At 40.0% G+C, this 15,949-nt stretch overlaps 1 protein-coding gene across 12 annotated transcripts in view; it reads right to left on the reverse strand.

Moving 5' to 3' along the window:
- NLN (neurolysin) overlaps positions 1-15,949 on the reverse strand; it is a 73,709-nt gene that overhangs the window by 50,749 nt on the left and 7,011 nt on the right. For 9 of the 12 annotated variants that reach the window (XM_023751372.1, XM_023751382.1, XM_023751369.1 and 6 more), the window contains exon 2: positions 14,823-14,918. The exons of the other annotated variants lie outside the window; for them this stretch is intronic. In XM_023751372.1, coding sequence (XP_023607140.1) covers positions 14,823-14,918 — 96 coding nt within the window. The remainder of the gene's footprint in view (positions 1-14,822; positions 14,919-15,949) is intronic. 12 annotated transcript variants of the gene reach the window in all.

Consider the following 15,949-nt stretch of genomic DNA (forward strand, 5'->3'; position numbering starts at 1 on the left):
ATGACATTTAGAGAAAGGTCAAAGGAGATAGGAACAAATGGCATATAAAGCATGGACAGCAATTTGTTTTAGATAGAAGACTACAATCTCAGTAAGATCAATAAAATGGGTAAAATGGGAGTAGTTAGATTGTAATAAAAATGTGTGATGTCTGGGTTTAGGAATTGAAAAGCTAAACAGACTGACAAAATCCAGCATATTTTATTGGAAGTGGATGGTTGAGATAAACAAGCTGAAGAATGCAACGAGCCGACATCCTAGTATTGGATAAATTGTCTACGATGAACACTGGAGTCCACAGCTTGACAGGTGGGCCTGGGAGTAGAAAGGAAGACTGAACCAGGGACAGAAGTCTTCAAAGAATAGAAGGGGCTGACCAGGTGGTTGGGAGAAGACATTATGGGCAGGGTATAGAATGGTAAAACCAGATTGCGAGCCTCGACAGTGGTTTTATACAAGGTGAAGAAGTGTTGGGCTGGGGGCAAGGTAGGATCTGGGGAACAAAAGATGTGGATTTTCCTCCTTACTTTGTGCTATGAGATGTGGAAGAAAAGACGGGTGTAGGGGAAGTATTTTCCGCAGGGCTGAGGGGATTTCAGGAAAGGTTAAAAGGAGAAGAGACCATCCAGAGTATGAAAAAGTGGAGTATGTTTACCACAAGACCAGAGCTCCAGAAGTAACAAGGGAGAAGTCTAGAGCAGATAGCTATATCAGTATTGGTTGTCCAGCCCACCTCTCCCCCATCTAATTATATACGCGTTTTCTTCCCATATCCATGCATCCCCCACATAGTCCATGATCTTTAAAGGTGGCTGCCTCTACCTCAGATCCTGGGAGAGAAAGGGGTCTTATTCCTACTGAGTATAAATGAGAAAGCTTGTGTCCTTGACTACAGCCAGCATCCAGCTTATGAGAAAGAATGGAACCTGATTTAGGATGAAATAAACCCTGTGAATGGAAAAATAAAGGAAGGAAACCAGATATCTACTGACATCACTGAGCCCCTAGATCAACTAATTCTGAAGCCTGACGGACAGCTGGACTTTCCAGTTATGTGAGTCTATTGTTTAGGCCAGTTTGAATGTGGTTTTGTTATTTGGCTCACACAGAGCACTGACTAATAAAGGAATGAAAACTGATAAAGGAATGAGCACAGGAAAAAGAATTATAAAGGTTGGAATACAAGAAATGACCAGTGACTGGAGGGTCTTCTAAGCTTGGTGGTCGCCTAAAATACCAGGGATGTGAAGTTCAGTGTGTGGTGTTGGCTAAAAATTTCCAAAATAATTATTCCCACAATTCCTCATAGACACACAGAACTAAGGCCTCGAAGGAGTCAGCCATGACCATGATTGATTGGGCTCCCAAGGAAGTTCCGCACAGGTGAAGAGGCTGGCCATGGGGTTTCTCAGGCAATGAATGGCAAGTGGATGACTAATGACAAAAACATAGGACTTCTGTATCTTAATACCCTGCTCTTTTCACCACTCTTCTTAGTATAAACCAATTATTATGGACACATTTTCATTATTGTTAAACAGTTTTAAAATAAAATTACTCCAAATATTTCACTGAGAAGATGATCTCCACCGGTTTTCATTTATTTCCTAATATTTATCAAAAGGTTGAGTGTTTGGTCACAGCATCACCTGACTTTAACTCAGTTAAAATGATAAAGATGTGAGCAACCCTGCCTTGGATGTACAAATATACCTATGATCACCCTTGTACAGCTCTACTGCAATGAATAAAAAGCTACACCTTCCTTGAAGTAATACTCCCTGAATGTGGAAGGGGTAAAAAGAAACAGACACTAGAAATCATGATTTCCAGAGTCAACAGAACACATTAAATTTTTTATATTATAACTTCTTTTCTTGCCTTCTGGAATTTTGTCTTAATTTCATTACTTCATGATTTAGAATTCTTGTTATCAAAGAAAAGGAATGAAGACTGAAGGATCCCCTTATGCTTCTAATGAAAACATTTTTTAAAAAATTATTTCTCCATATACACTTGGAGATTCTTTTTTTTAAAACGTATTTTATTGATTTTTTACAGAGAGGAAGAGAGGGATAGAGAGTTAGAAACATGGATGAGAGAGAAACATCGATCAGCTGCCTCCTGCACACCTCCCACTGGGGATGTGCCTGCAACCCAGGTACATGCCCTTGACCGGAATCGAACCCGGGACCCTTCAGTCCGCAGGCCGACACTCTATCCACTGAGCCAAACCAGTCAGGGCTAATGAAAACATTTTGATCTACTGAGAATTTTTCTATCTGCATTGTATCTGCTTTTCCTCTTCCATCGTCATTTTGCTGAGCATCCCTCCTCCTCCCCGTTACCATTTCAAGCTCATTCAATGCTTAGAATGTTGGTACATTTCTCTCTTCTTGCTCTTAAGGGCCTCTGTACCTTGTTGGGAAAACTGGTGAGTGCACCTGCAGTCATTCTAGCAACTGTGCTTGTTCGCTTGAGAATCTGGTGAGGATTTTAAAAAATTGACTTTTTGCAACTGAGAGCTATAAAAGTTGGAAACAGGTAACAGAGTGTGATCCTGTCTTTCTCGACAGGGGTTATTATGTGCATTTGAAAGTTAAAATCTAGATTACATCAGAGATGTCTACTATCTAATTAAACACTAGGGTGGTGTTGTTTTTTTCCTACAAACTTCCAGGCTCTTTTATTTCTGTCCCAACCACACCTTCTTCATGGTCTCTTCAGTCTTTAAAGTACTTTCAACCACACAACTCTGCAATTTCTAATAAGAAATAGTACAGAATACTATACTGGGATTGACAGGAAGGTGCAGTTGTAGTCTCCTGTGTCCACCAAACAAATGAAGTACTTAAGCAAAGAAAGCAAGTGGCATAGATTTTGACAGAGATCACCAGGTTGGACAAATGAGCAGGCCACAGCTATTTTGAGTTCATTGTCTTGAAATTTTTGCAAAACATTTTATGGAATGTACTTTCAGAAATGCTCTGAGACTTGCTGCATTCATTTCCTTTTGAAGCATAGTTTAAAAACATCTACTTCCTCTTATCAAGGCTTCTTTGACGATTCCAGTTCATCCAGATCTGAGCTTCTATCACCTTTCATCTGTGCCATTCATTTAAATTACTGCCATTCACCTGTTCGATTGGCTTGTCTTGTATTCTGCACTAGACTAGGACTTTCTCAAGCATAATAACCATGGCACATTTCTTTTGTCACAACCCCAACCTGAGCTCACTGCACTGCTGAGCACAAAACAGATGCTCATTATATACCAGAGGCCCGATGTACAAAATTCGTGCAAGAGTAGGCCTTCCTTCTCCAGGCTGCCGGCACTGGCTTCCCTCTGGCACCCGGGACCCGGGCTTCCCTCCTGACGCAGGCAGGCACCCGGGACCCGGGCTTCCCTCGCAGCCCCAGCTTCGACTGGAAGGTCATCCGGAAGGATGTCCTGTCTAATTAGCATATTACGCTTGTATTATTTTATAGATTTGAAAGGAGATGGATGGGACTGGTATGGCTAAAACATTACAACACCACCACCTCCCGTCATCGTCACAAATAAACATCCATACAGGGAAATGTGTCTTAGTAGAATCAGGACTCGAGTGCAACTCAATTATGTAAAATGTCATAACTTCTCTTTCCCCACAATTTACATTTTACCATGTTCTCATCCTTTCCCTATAGTGTTACTGTGTTGTAGCACATGGTTTGCATGGCATTTCTTGACATTTGCCCCAATTCTTCAAAAACACTTCGAAAATATTCCTAGTATTTACTTTGGAATTAATATTTCTCTACAAGCTCCTATTAAGGGCTGCATTTCATCAACCCCCCAGACTGTAATTACTCTATTTTTATTTAAATTATTTATCTTGTTCCATTTCATCTGAACCGCCCCCTTCTAATCTTGATTCTTACGGTTCATATAGTTGTTTTTTGCACTCACTGATTTAACTAAGTCACCCCTCTCCTTACTAGTATTATGAGCTTCTAAAACCAGGTGAAACCATTAATATTGACTGCTACCAAAAACAAATAATCAATTTGAACCATGCTTTGATAGTGAAACGGCCAGAATGTTCCAGAAGACACTGCAAAGTAATTTTGCTTCATGATGACGCACCATCACACACTTCAAAACCAGTTAAAGACACGTTAAAAGATCTTGCCTGGGAAGTATTAACCCACCCGCCGTATTCACCAGACCTTGCTCCTTCAGATTACCACTTGTTCCGGTTGATGGCACATGCACTTTCTGAGCAGCACTTCAAATCGTACGAAGAAGTGGAAAATTGGGTCTCTGAATGGTTTGTCTCAAAACAAGAAAAGTTCTATTGGAACGGTATCCACAAATTACCTGAAAGATGGGGAAATGTGTAGCTAGCAATGGACATTACTTTGAATAAAGCACTTTTGGTATTTCTCTGGAAATTGTTTTCTTTGATGACAAAATCCGCTATTATTAACTAGTACACCTGGTATGACTAGGCACGCCTTTCAAGAGCCACAGACTTTTAGTTCTTTCTACAAGGAACAGGGCTAAAGGTACTAACAACATGATTAAAATATAAAAGTGGCTTTTCTACAAGATTGTTTAAATTTCACAAATCCTTATTTTTACAATGGAGAGTTAATCTTCTTAGCTATGCTAACCAAGTTACAAAATTTTACCTGAAGATTCCTGGTCTTAGACCCTCAACATATCAAACATTTGTGAACCTAGTTTTCTCTCTGTTGTGAATATCCTTGCAGGTTTCACATTCCTGCCGCTGTCCCAAAGGTTAAGTCATCTCCCACTGGTGAACCTCCCCCATACTCCAAGTCTCTCTCCTGATAATTGAACTTCCCTCCCTCCTCAACCTCTTCCCAGAGCACTGCCTTTTCCACTTTGTCTTAAAGTCCTTTCCATCTTAAGCTCCAAAATTATGCTGGTGAGACTTTATAAGGGTAGCTGGATGAGCTACATCACTCCCTTAACTTCAGTTTTTTGACCTACTTCACTCCAAGAACCTTCACGTTTATTCTTCTTATCACCTCTTAGAGATGCTCCTCAGAGACAATACATTCTGATAGTATTCCAATCTCTGACCATGATCTGTCTTCTCAGCTCCCACTTATCTACACCTGTGATTCTTATTTCTCTTGTTCCTTTAGACCTCCAGTTCCCTGATTCCTCTATTTTCTCACTCTAACAGGCTTCTTCTGTAGCTCTGCTTAGACCTGGGTGATGACTCCTACTTCTGCCCTCCTGCCTCTACACTCCTCTCAAGAGAGCTAAGAGGAGGTGCCCATGCAGAGCCTACATCCACCCCACCCCCACCCCCACCACACAACTCTGGACTCCAGAATTCCTTATTCAAATGGCCCCCAGAGCCTGTGTGGGCCTCTTCCCTGGGCCAGTCCCCCTGAGGGTGAAGTGCACCCTAGGTGTACATGCTGCTGGGGTTGAGGGAGAGTCATTAGCAGGGAAGAGCGTGGTTGGAGCTTGGACTTACAGGTGGGGGAATCCAGGCACATGTGCGGCCCCTCATGGTACAGAAGGGGGCCAGGGCAATCTCCCAATTATACTGTTGTCCAGGCTACACAAATGTTGGAAGTGAGCCACATCTATCAATTCAACCATCCTTCACTAAAAACCCAACTGCCCGGCTTCTAGTCCTTCTACTAGATCCACCATAGAAACCTCTGCCCAGGACTATTTTAAACAGCCACCTTCTCTATTCGTACATCCAGATCACCAACCAGGGCTGTGGGGTTTAAATGCTATTTTATCATAGTCTCTAATTTGAGCTGGACTCTCAAGACTTCAGGAAAATCCATCCAGGTCACCCCGTGCCCCCCCAACCCCACACCAATTATCTCAAACTGTGATCAGTTTCCCAAAATTTCTCTTCTCACTGTCACTAGCTAACCATGCTGGCCATTAGACAGAAATTCCCCCCTACAAACATAGCTACATCTATAACATTCTTTCTTTTTTACTCCTAATGGACGTATTTGTCTTATCTAAAGCCAATTTCTCCATCTGTGAGAGAGTCTTATGTGATCTCTTCCAAGACATCACTCCATGAAATAGTATCTTTTTTAGTAGAGTCTTAAAGGTCTCATTTACAGTGCCTCTTTACAAACATATACATGCTTGAGTGCTTAATCTAAATAAAATAAAACAAAAACTTCCTTGATCCTGGGTCCCTCACTAGAAATGACCTCTATTTCTCCCCTTCCCTTCATTCCCAAGAGTTTTCAGAGTGGCCAAGCCAGCGCTGCCATCTTCATGTCCTCATCTCTCTCTTACTCTTTAACCTATTTCAGTCTGGGTCCTGGCCTCATGAAAAAAAAGGAAACTGCTCTCAGCAGGGTCCCTAGTGTTTTTACTAAATCCAACTGACACTTACTAAATCCAACTAATCCGTTAGTACTTACCTAAATTAACTTTTTGTGGTATTCGATAGTGTTTTGTTCCTTCTTTAAAAAAAAAAAAGTCTATTTTTTTTATTAGTTTCAGAGAGGAAGGGAGAGGGAGAGATAGAAACATCAACGATGAGAGAGAATCATTGACTGACTACCTCCTGCATGCCCCCCACTGGGGATCAAGCTCACAACGTGGGCATATGCCCAGACCTGGAATCAAACTGTGACCTCCTCATACATAGGATGATGCTCAACCACTGAGCAACAGAGGCTGGGATTTTTTTTTAACTCCCTCTTTTTTTTGGAACTTTTTCCTTCCTTAACATCTGTGATAATGATTATGCTTCTCATTCTATGTCTTTGGCTGTATCTTCACAATTTCCATCATCCAACCTCTTTATTCCCTTCCTTAGGATTCCCTGGTGTTTCTTGGGATTCAGTTCTGTGCTCTCTTTTCTTCTCTTTATTTTGTACACTCTTCCTGGGGTGTTCTGGTCCACCTGTGTGGCTGCATATGCTAGCCATAGCTACAGACCTCCAAATCTGTGCCTCTAGCCCAACTCTCCTGAGTTTTTGACCCATATATCTAAAAACTATTGGGTAGCTGACTTGGATGTCAATGGCCACCTCAAATTCAATATGTCTAAAATGAAACTGACCATCTTCCTTACCCCTCAGAACCAAGCCTGTCTCCTTCCTGTATTATATCTCGGTGAAGATCACCAGTATGCATTCAGTCGCCCAAGTCAAAAACCCAGGAGACTTTCTGGATGTCTTACAATCTATTCTCCAGATTGTCTACAGAGTAATCTACCTAAAATGTAAATCTGATCATGGCAGTCCCCTTCAGTGCCATGGTTCAGGATCAAGTTCTGACTCCACTGACTTCAGGATCAAAGCTACATTCAAGGCCCTGCTGGACCTGCCCCCTATTTCTCTGGCTTTTTCAATGCCACCCTTTTGCCCTCAGCTTTTTCATTTAACGATCTTTCAATTTGGCTTAGGATCAAACTGTTTTATGAACAGAGTGTTTTAGAGATAAATCAACTTTTACCAGTAAACACAGTCAAAATTGTTACTTTTGGTGTTCTAGTCCTCTTCCTAGTCCTCTCCTGACTATCTCTTCTCAGCCTCTTTTGCTAGCTTCTCTTCCTGTACCCATTCAAAAAAGTCGGGTTTCTGATTCCAGCTAGATCTCTAGTTGAAGCTCCTGACCCACGGACGTCTCAAATGCAGCAAGTTCAAACTTGAACTTTCTCGTGAATTCGCAGTTTTAGTTTTTGCCACTCTTCATCTAGGATCCTAAGCTAGAAACTTGTTGTACATATTAGTGAGCCAGTTACTGTGCCAGGCACTATACCAAGAGTTTACATACATTTTCTTATTTAATTTGTTTCTTATTTAATAAGACAAGAGGCAGGTATTATGAACCCAACTTTACTGGATACAGAGAAGTAAAGTAGCTTGCTCAAGATCACACAGGAGGTGTGGAATTGGGATTTAAAATTAGGCCTGACTACAGAGCCCATATTCTTAACTGCTATCCTATACTCATGTTGCAACTGCATTCTAAAAAAGAAAAACATCAGATTTCTCACAAATTCACCTCCCCGGTCTTCCACCTGCTTGTAATGGGGAGAAACTGAGGTAAATACAGCAGTTAGAGACTACATGTTGACACAGCTTGTCTGGTTTGCTATCTATACCACTCCCTAAAGGATTGCTGCCAAGGGCCGTGAAGGAGTGCCCCATGTTAGCTTCCATCCAGCTCTTTCTGAAAAACAGGCCATGTAGGCCTGGGCAGCTTTTAGTCACCCATTTCCAAAGAGTAAAACAACTCAAACTGGGACAACCTGATGGCTACCCTCTGCACCCTGGTCTCATTCCTTTCCAGAGCCCATTAATTAACTGTTCTCGGTAAGCAGGAAACTATGTGAAAAGGTGCACTCCTAGGAAGCTGCAAAGGCTTTCTGAAAGTACTCAGGCAAACACATAACCTAATTTCTTTAATATGCTTTTTAAAATGATTTTAGAGGGAGAGGAAGGGAGCAGGAGAGAGAAACATCCATGTGAGAAATATCAATCAGCTGCCTCCAGTATGCACCCCGACCAGGGATTGAACCCACACCTGGGGATGTGCCCTGATCAGGAATTGAACTGGTGACCTTTCAGTGCACGGTACGATATTCAACCAACCGAGTCACACGAGCCAGGGCATAAACTACATTTCTGTTAGATAAGATTCAGCTGAGGCATTCTAAGAAAACTTTATATGCGTCAAATGTTAGTTCTTTATTTTTTTTAAAAAAGGCTCATTATAAAGGGATTTCCCATGAGGCAAATGAGTTGATTCAGTCATTCTTCAGTAAATATTTATTGAGATTACAGAGATGAATATGACATGGTTATTGCCCTCAGGAGCTGTCCATAAGAGAGAAAAAGAGACATAGCGATTATTAGGGAGCAAACTCTATATGAATAAAGTGATAGGGAATCCAAAGGACAGAGAAAGTAACTGTGGTTTGGGGAGGTTCTTCTATATTTCCGTCTATACACACACACACACACACACACACACACACACACACACATAACCTGAGAACTTGGTTTTCCTTTTTTCTATCCTTTGTATAAAATATTTATTATTATTACTAACAGCTAACAGAATTGATCTAGATGTAGGGGGTGAGGAACCTTTTTTCTGCTAATGGCCATTTGAATATGTATAACATCACTCTTGGATCATACAAAATTATCAACTTAAAAGTTAGCCTGCTATATTTAACAAAACATTTAATTAACTCACCCCTAATGCCTTGGCAGGGCCAGACCAAATGATTTCTCGGGCCTTATACAGCCCAAGGGCTGGACGTTCCGCACCCCCGACAGAGTACATACTTTTATTTCAATTAGCATTTGTAGGAGGTCTTCTAAGTGTATTCCAGGAAATGTTACATTAACTACTTCTAAATTTCTTCAGTTCAATGTTTTAGGGTCTATATGTCAGTTGCTTACTTGCTCTATACACTTTGTATTAAAAAATTTTTTAAAAATAAATGATACTTTGGAGGGTGGGGAGAAATAGAAGAGTGTATAGGTAGGATCAATGGAGATGGAAGGAGAATTGACTTGGGGTGGTAAACACACAATACAATATACAGATGATGTGTTGTGACATTGTGCACCTGAAACCTGTATAATTTTGTTAACCAGTATCACCCCAATAAATTCAATAAAAAAATGATACTTCTCCTGAAGGCTATTAGGTCTTTTTTTTTTTCATCTGTAAGGAAAACAGCATAAATTTTTCAATTAAGCTATGTTGTGCCTGGCACTCAGTAAATATTTGTTGAATGAATTAAAATCTGGGTGAACACTGAAAGCCAGCCATGGATTGGTTGGAGCTGGACTAGGAAGGCTGAGTGATCTGCTCCCCCAAGTCAGGGGAAAAGTGAAGAAGATATTCTCCTCCTAATTCTAATGGACTGTAAGCTCTTTGAGAACACAGTCCATGTCTTAGTCACCTTTGTATTTCTTGGCAAATGTGGAAGAGTGTGTTGGTGCATAGCATGTATGTTGTAACTGCTGAATCAAAGAATATAAAAATCCAAATTAGCCTGTCTTAGACACCAAGTAAATAAGGGGATAAAGTAACCAAGAGAAGGTGCTAAGATAGTAAAGTTGTTGAAGAAAAGGAGTTAAGTGAGTGATATGTCATAAAAATACTTTTGAGTCATGGGTAAAGGATCCACAGAACATGCCAGTACACTTGGAGAAGGCAGTACTACAATTCGACTGCTCTTGCTTCCACCTGCTGGTATAGGAAAGTAATTTTTTAGATTGGGCAGCTCTAGAAAAATACAAAAAAACTTTATAAAAACAATGAACTTTCAAAGTGCTCTTGTCGAGGTAACATAGTACACTTCCTATAAACAGCCCCTCACAAAAATGTACACCATGAACTCAGCTACAAATATTTGGAGTACAGAGCAGAACTACCATAAACACAGAGACATTCCAGTGGCTTTTATTCTGAGGAGCCTCCAGGTTCTGATAAAGCCAAAGCATTATCCATTTTCTTTCATTCTACAGTCCCTTTTTTGTCCTCACAAAGTAGTATTTAAATTTGATGACTAAAATGACCATTACAACTATAATGGACTTAGTCTTACATATTAAAAATATACTATTTATTTTGGAAACAGTGCCACATACAACCTCAGTTGTGTACAACTTCCTCTATCAGTAAGGTTCAATAGTAGAACCAGCCCTGCCGGTGTGGCGCACTGGTTAAGCATTGACCCAGTTGTGGGCTCAGTTCCCAGTGAGGGGCATGCAGGAGGCAGCTGATCAGTGATTCTCTCTCATCATTGATGTTTCGATCTCTCTCTCCCTCTCTTAAATCAATAAAATTATATTTTTAAAAAGTAGTAGAACCAGGTGGGGGGGGGGGGGGAGGATAAGAGATCAACCAAAGGACTTGTATGCATGCATATAAGCAAAACCAATGGACACAGACAGTAGAGGGATGAGGGTATGTGCTGGGGGGTGAGAATGGCCGGGGAGAGGTCAATGGGGGGAAAAGGAGACATATATAATACTTTAAACAATAAAGAATTTAAATTTTTTTTAAAAGTACTAGAACCAATTATATTATATAAAGTCTCCCTTGGGTTGAATGATGATTTACTTTCAACTCTTTGTTAAAATGTTAGTGATCCATTAAAAAAAAAAAAAAAAGAAAACCTATATGTTCACGTTGACCAATGTCACACCAATAAAATTTAAGTAAAAATAAATGAAAATAAATTAAAAAAGAGAAAAAAGCAATTTTATGTTAGATTTTGGAATGTAATAGAAATAAGTTGTTTCCAAACTTCATTGTAAATCAATGAAAAGGGACTCTTCAAAGTCACCTTTTCCAAGAAATAGGAGTCAGAATAAGAAATGATAGACAGAAACTGTTAAAGGTCATATGAAGAACTGGATGACATTAGAAATATTTATAGTATTTCTACTTGGCAAATAGAACTTTTAGGAAAAGTTCATATTATAAAATTCTAAAGAATTTAAATAAAAATTTAAAAGCTTAGGTTCTGAAAAATAAGAAATAAAAGATAATAGTCCAATTGATTTTCACCTAATTTTCTATATAGGACAAGTGGTTTAATTACTACAGGTTTGAAAGAAATTCATTATAAATAAACATGAGAAGATTTTTCTTCTTAAATCCTTTAGCTGGCTTAAGTAAACCCACCTTAAACCATAGAGCATCAAAAATAAAGTGCTATGTCACAAATGAAATCAAGACTTCCTTAATAATTCATTAGTAAAGGGGCTACCCACATACATGGAAAACCACAACTCAAAAAAGACATTCCACTTACTTTTCTCTAAGAGGCAGAATAAATTGCTTCTAGCACATTTAACTGGTGTTTGGGGTATACTTTTCAGAAACAAAATCCTCAGTATATTACTCATGAGAGAGCTCTCTCTTCAGTACATTATTCAATATTTAGGCTTTTTTTTTGGGGGGGGGTCACCTACACATGGTTATTTTGCTTAGTGAATGATAATGCCTAATTCCTCATTCTAGGCGTGGCGAATTACCAGTTTGCTTTAAAAAAGAAGAAGAACAAGAGGAAGAAGAACAAGAGGAAGAACAAGAAAAGGAAGAGGAGGAGGAAGAAAAAGAAGACGAGGAGGAAGACGAGAGGAGGATGAGGAAGAGGTGGAGGAGGAGGAGGAGGAGGAGGAGGAGACTGTTTCAATCACAGATAGGTATTTATTGTTTTTATATGTAACAATGGTATTATGATTATGCATTTTTGAAAATATTTCATTCTTAGTGCTATATACAGAAATATTTATGATTAAAGTAATATAATGCTGGGCATAGGTTTCTAAATAATTGCAGAAAGAAGAGGTACATGTAAAAAGCTTGGCCATGAGCTGTCAATTTTGAAGGTTGATGATGGGAAGGTTCATTATATGAATTTCTTGACTTTTGCTCAGAATTGAAAATATACATAGTACGAAGTAAAAATACTAATGATAACTTTATGTGCTTAGCTCTAGTTGCTATTCTAGACATGTGGGCTGAAAAACATATCAACTCAACATGAAAACAACACTCATGCTGACAAGCATATTAAAAAGGATAATAAATGAAGAAAACCTCAAGGGGAAACTAGAGCGCAGGTAAGAATATATATATTGACCAGTAATCGAAGATTCACAAATTCACAGCTGGAAGAGGCCTTAGAACTCAGCTCTTTGAAATCCTTTAATTTAGGATGAAGCCCAGTGATGTTAAGTCATGAGTAACTAACTAGAAGCCTATGCTTACGCACTTTACTTTACTGAGGATGTAGAGAATGTTACATTACAAATGGGTGATTAGGGAAGATTTAAGTGATATTGCTTCCTAGTGCATCTAAAACTTGAGGCTGATGACCCTGAGCATAGCTATCAGATAGCTGGCATGCAGTATAGTTCTGTGTAAGCCTCTAGCTGCTGCTTGGCCACTGTCAACCATCACTATCACTGCCATCAATAATAACAATGGCAACCATTTCTATAACAGGCACTGTTCTAAGTGCTTTGCATATACTGGCTCTTTAATCCTTCCAACAACACTGTGACATAGACTCTATTATTATCCCCATTTTTAGGGAGGATGAAACTGAGGCAGAGAGACTAAGAACGTACCCAAGGTCACACAGCTGGAAATGGCTAGTAACTCAGGCAGTCTTGCTCCAGCGTCAAGGCTGTCAAATACCATACCATACCATACCATACCATACCATACCATACCATACCACACCACACCATACCATACCATACCATACCTCTGCATTTTCCTCAGGTGTCCACATCTACTAACCTAACCCCGCATCAGTGCCTGCTACTTTCTTTTATTCTCTCCTGTCCATGCTGAGAGACAGGGAGACATAATCAGAGGGCATGGCCCACATGGCCTGCGTTGATCCGTGCCATGTCCCGATTCTCCTGTTGCTCTGCCACAATAATCCTTAGGAGCCACTGCCATTTACTTATGTGGGAAATAAGTAATCCAACACACTATGTGAGAAAGGAAAATAATGATGGCACCTTGTATTTCTGTAGTACATATTCATTCTGAGCAATTTTTACCTCAAGATGATAATGATTTCAATTATTTGTCTATGTATTAAGAGGCTACTCTTTAAAACAGGAATGGGGAACGTCTAGCTCGAAGGTTGTATGAGGCCCGCAAAATCATTTGGTATGGCCTTGCGAGGCATTAGGGGTGAGATAATTAAATGTTTGATCCAATATAGCAGGTTAATTTTTAAGTTGGTAATTCTGGATAGCCCACAGATGACGGTATAAACATCCAAATGGCCCTTGGCAGAGAAAGGGTTCCCCGCCCCTGTTTTAAAGTATAGAAGAGTTTCCTCACCGATAAAAAAAGCAGGTTTTTAAAAAATTTCCTAACAATGATGAAAGATGGGTAACTACCAATTTTTTTTTAGATCCTTTAGATTTGGAAGTCACGTTGAAAATAAAGGAAAGCACCTACTTGAATATAATACAAGGTCATTTACTTTCTTATAAAGTGCTTATTATGTCCAGGTGCTGTGCTAAGTGTTGTCTACGCATTATCTCATTTAATCCTCTCTCTATATAGATGAAGAAACCGAGGTGGAGGAAGGTTGAGTCAATCATTCCAAAGTCACACTACTAAATAAGTACAGATCTGGGATGTGAACCAGGCAATCTTACTCCAGAGTCTGAAATCTTAACTATTTACCCAAGCTGCCTCTTTCAACCTAAAAATGTGCTATTATTTGGTATAAGACAATGGGATAGAATAATAGAATTTCAGAATTGGAGGTTATCTAGACTGATTCTCAGAGAAAGCTTCTTGGAGATGAGGCATGAATAGAAATTATCCAAGAAAGGATGGGGTGGAGTGTGTGGAGAAGCATAAGAGCAAGCCTGGAATAGTGGGCAGGACTAAGCAAAGGCCATTTTCAATCCATGTCACAGTGTCCTCCGGGAATTACAACCACTTTGGAGTTAGAAGTTAGAATTAGAGAGAGATGAGGCTGGAGAGGTTGATAAGCAAGATTCCATGGTTTGTTTACCATGCTAGAGAGCTTAAATTTTGCACTGTGGGCAGTGGGAAGCGCCAAGTAGAGGGTGAGATTTGTATTTTAGCCAGGCACTCTGGTAGCTGTGGGAAATGTGGAAGACTGAGTTTAGGAGGCAAAGGAGACCAGTTAGGAGGCTGCAGTAATCCAGATGAACAATGGGAATTAAAAGTAAGAGTAGGTGCCGTAACCAGTTTGGCTCAGTGGATAGAGCGTTGGCCTGCGGACTGAAAGATCCCAGGTTCGATTCCGGTCAAGGGCATGTACCTTGGTTGCGGGCACATTTCCAGTAGGGGGTGTGCAGGAGGCAGTGGATCGATGTTTTTCTCATCGATGTTTCTAACTATCCCTCTCCCTTCCTCTCTGTAAAAAAAAAAAAAAAAAGTAAGAGTAGGTGAGAAAACAATGAATTTAAGAAATGCTCAGGAGGTAAAACTGGCAGAATGTGGTAAATGGTAGATGGTGGAACACAGCAAATTTTCCATTGGACAATAGAAAATGCAAAAACATGATCAGTTTTGGGGAAATACTGGTAGATAAATTTAGACGTTGATTTTTGAGTGCCTGTGAGATATGCCAGGGTATGGAAGCGTGGTGATTTGACAATTGGATATATGAACCTGAAGACTAGTGAGAGACAGAGACAGATGTCTTTAAACATGTAACTTAGAACAGACTGGAACATCTAAGCAGATATGTAGATATGAATAGTGGGGGAGTCTGAAAAAGCAGGGAAAGAAGTCTACCCACTGACTGAATTGAGGGAAGGTTTCAGACAGAAGGGGTTGTGTGGGAGAGACTTAGCACATATGTAGGCTCAAGGAAAGGAGACAGACAAGAGCTTTGCACAAGTTGAGAATAGAAACTTGAGAAAAACCAGCACTGGAGGGTCAGATGTCAGGAAAGGAAGCATGAAAGAAATTTGAGGAATGCTCAGAGTAAAGGAAAATTGGGAATTTGTTTCTCTGAAAGTCAAGAAAGACTGTGTGGCCCAGCATGTAAAGGTTACATGGAGACCCAGTCAAGTCAGGACTGGAAAGTATCCATTGGATTGGGCAACTAACACCCAGACTTCAAGTGTCATGTGATTAGCGACTCTTTCCTGTTTTGTTCTTTGGCAGCCACAATATGCTAATTCACACTGAATCTGGAAACAAGTCAAGGTTCTAAGTATTTCCTAAGTGCTGTTCTTATGCCATCCTGCTCTCACAGTGGTGAGCTGCTCAGCTTTAATCCAGGACTTCATACTTAATACATAGACTCACCTGAATATTTTATCAGTAGGTCATTTATATCATCCCCCAAGTCACCCATAAAGCATTTGTGACTTTCAATATCCACCTATAGTCAGTTCTTACTATCCAAGTCCCTAAGACTATACTATTTTCCTACCT

Source organism: Myotis lucifugus, unplaced genomic scaffold (assembly GCF_000147115.1).
Source record: "Myotis lucifugus unplaced genomic scaffold, Myoluc2.0 scaffold_0, whole genome shotgun sequence".
Classification (NCBI taxonomy): domain Eukaryota; kingdom Metazoa; phylum Chordata; class Mammalia; order Chiroptera; family Vespertilionidae; genus Myotis; species Myotis lucifugus.